The 2378-nt window shown below is 38.6% G+C and overlaps 1 protein-coding gene across 6 annotated transcripts in view; it reads right to left on the minus strand.

Annotated features, from left to right (window-relative positions):
* The window catches only part of LOC107695946 (coiled-coil domain-containing protein 136-like), a 26737-nt gene that overhangs the window by 10790 nt on the left and 13569 nt on the right, over window positions 1–2378 (minus strand). For all 6 annotated transcript variants that reach the window (XM_016496059.1, XM_016496060.1, XM_016496063.1 and 3 more), the window contains exon 3: window positions 1276–1512. In XM_016496059.1, the coding sequence (XP_016351545.1) occupies window positions 1276–1480 (205 nt within the window). In that variant the 5' untranslated portion in view covers window positions 1481–1512. The remainder of the gene's footprint in view (window positions 1–1275; window positions 1513–2378) is intronic.

The following is a 2378-nucleotide window of genomic DNA, read 5'->3' on the forward strand; positions in this document are numbered from 1 at the left end:
CTCCTTCAGGGAACGAGGGTTACCATACGTAACCGAGACGTTATCCATGGGAAAATAGAAGAAAATGTTTAAGACAGAATAAATTCTCACAGTAAAATGTATCACTTTAGCAACTGAAGGTGAGGCTGTGTCCCCTCTAAATGTCAACTGATTTTGTACACCCCTCCCCGCATTTCAAGCATTGTTTCATTGGGTGTCTAATTTCTGGGACGTTATACTATAACTTCTGTTTCAGACCTGATAATTCAGTCACATGTAGTGCACAACTCAAATACTTGACTCTTAAGTATGAAATTGTGCCCCCTAAAGCGGGTGAGACTGATCTAATGCCATGTCTGCGATCATAAATGAGCAGGAACAGCAGAGCGCCTCACTGGAGAAGATCCAGGAATGATCAGTTAAGATAAAAGCATCTGCTGCCCTAGAGCTGGTCAGGACAGCCCGTCTGGAACCTTCCCTCAGCGCGCAGCTGTCCTTTCACATGCCTGTCATGTTACACACAAACAGCCCTCAGTCACAGCACAGCCAGATCATTACAGAGTCCCAGGAGTCTGTCTGCTATACAGCAGGTGACTCATTAAAGAGCTCTAAATGCTATATATAGAAACTATTTTACTGGGCCTGTCATTGAGTAAAACAACTCATGGAGGACAGACCACATTCAACGATATCTCTGACAAATAACTTTTGGTAAAGAAACATCTTTCTTCATGACACTGTGCAGCAGGGTTACTGTAAGTGTTAGTCATTTAGCAGTCACTATTATCTAATGCAAATTTCAGTTCAATTACTAGATGGACAAACATAGATATTAATACATAGATTCCCCTTTCAGCTCCTCCAGTTATTTTAACACCACTGCCATCTAAGAAAGGTTTCAGATCAAATAATATTATAATTATAATACAATGTATATCATGAACTAAATATACATGGATTTTATAATATATAGTTATTTATTCATAGGTTACTGGTTTGACATTTAACCGTTAATTGTATTATAAAAACATTTAGTAAATTCCATAACTCAAAACTTCCCAGTGGAAAAACAACATTGAAACCAAGGCACAAAAACAACTCATTCTGTATTTCTGCAACTTTTTGGCATGTGACACAAAAACGTGTTTGTTTCATATGATAAGATAGAGGGCGCCATGTCAACACATAAAAAAATACTAACAGGTGCACCTCAGGAAAAATAAAAAAGGTATGACATGACCTTTGTAACTGTGGGATCATTGCTGTGAAAATGATATGTTTTTCAGGGAGTCTCACCTTGCAGCTCCAGAAAGCTCTCCTCGTGTTTCTGAGCCGTGTCTCGAGCTTCTTCCAGCTCAAGCAGGAGCTGCAGCACCTGAGCCCTTAGCTCCTCCAGCTCCTGCTCCTCAGACAGCTCCTCCTTCACAGCAGTCTTCTCATCTTTCACCTCCTTCTCCTCGTTGGCATCATTCAGGACGCTGCGCTCTTTTTCAGTGCTCATGATGCTTTCTTGATGTCAGATCACTCTGTCACCTGAGCGGTAGAAAACAGAAACATTTAATTAGAATGATCAGCTAAACTAATGAATAATCAGTGCATCTGTCACAACTTTCTATGTGTGTTTTACAAACTTCCAAACTGGAAATTAATTCAAGAAATTATTTTGGGTTGTTTGTCTACATTGTGGCTAATGTACAATGGTAAATTAATTTTAACATTTTTATTTTTGCACCAGTATTATAAAAACAGTCCAGTGTTTAATAAATACTTGCATTTATTTATAAAAAATAATCACAACAATTTAATGAATGTGCATTCACTTGTCTGCAAAAGTGTGTAATATTCAATTTTAATCATAAAATCTTGTCACTTATTAGCCAATAGTCACTTACATAAATTAAATTACATAATCATAAAACACAGTGCCTCAAAACAACCTTTTTTTTTTTTTATGTATGTATTACAGCTGATGTAACTCTTTTGGCTTAAAAGGTTTGTTTTAGACTTCTTATATTGAGTATGCAATTTGTATAGCTGCTTTAGCATAACACAGGACTAAATGACTACAGAACTGTTGCTTTGACGTCTGTGGTCATGAAGTCATTTGAGAAACTGGTGCCGGTCTACCTGAACTCTCTTCAGTTTGCTTATCGAGCAAACAGGTCTGTGGATGATGCAGTCAACAAGGGACTACACTATATACTGCAAAATCTAGACAAACCAGGGACTTATGCAAGGATCCTGTTTGTGGACTTCAGCTCCGCTTTCAACACCATCATCCCAGAAACCCTTCAGAATAAACTGACACAGCTCTCTGTACCCACCTCCATCTGTCAGTGGATCACCAGCTTCCTGACAGACAGGCAGCAGCTAGTGAGGCTGGGAAAACTCACATCCAA

The sequence above is a fragment of the Sinocyclocheilus anshuiensis genome, unplaced genomic scaffold (assembly GCF_001515605.1).
Source record: "Sinocyclocheilus anshuiensis isolate Anshui unplaced genomic scaffold, SAMN03320099.WGS_v1.1 scaffold626, whole genome shotgun sequence".
In the NCBI taxonomy this organism is placed as follows: Eukaryota; Metazoa; Chordata; class Actinopteri; order Cypriniformes; family Cyprinidae; genus Sinocyclocheilus; species Sinocyclocheilus anshuiensis.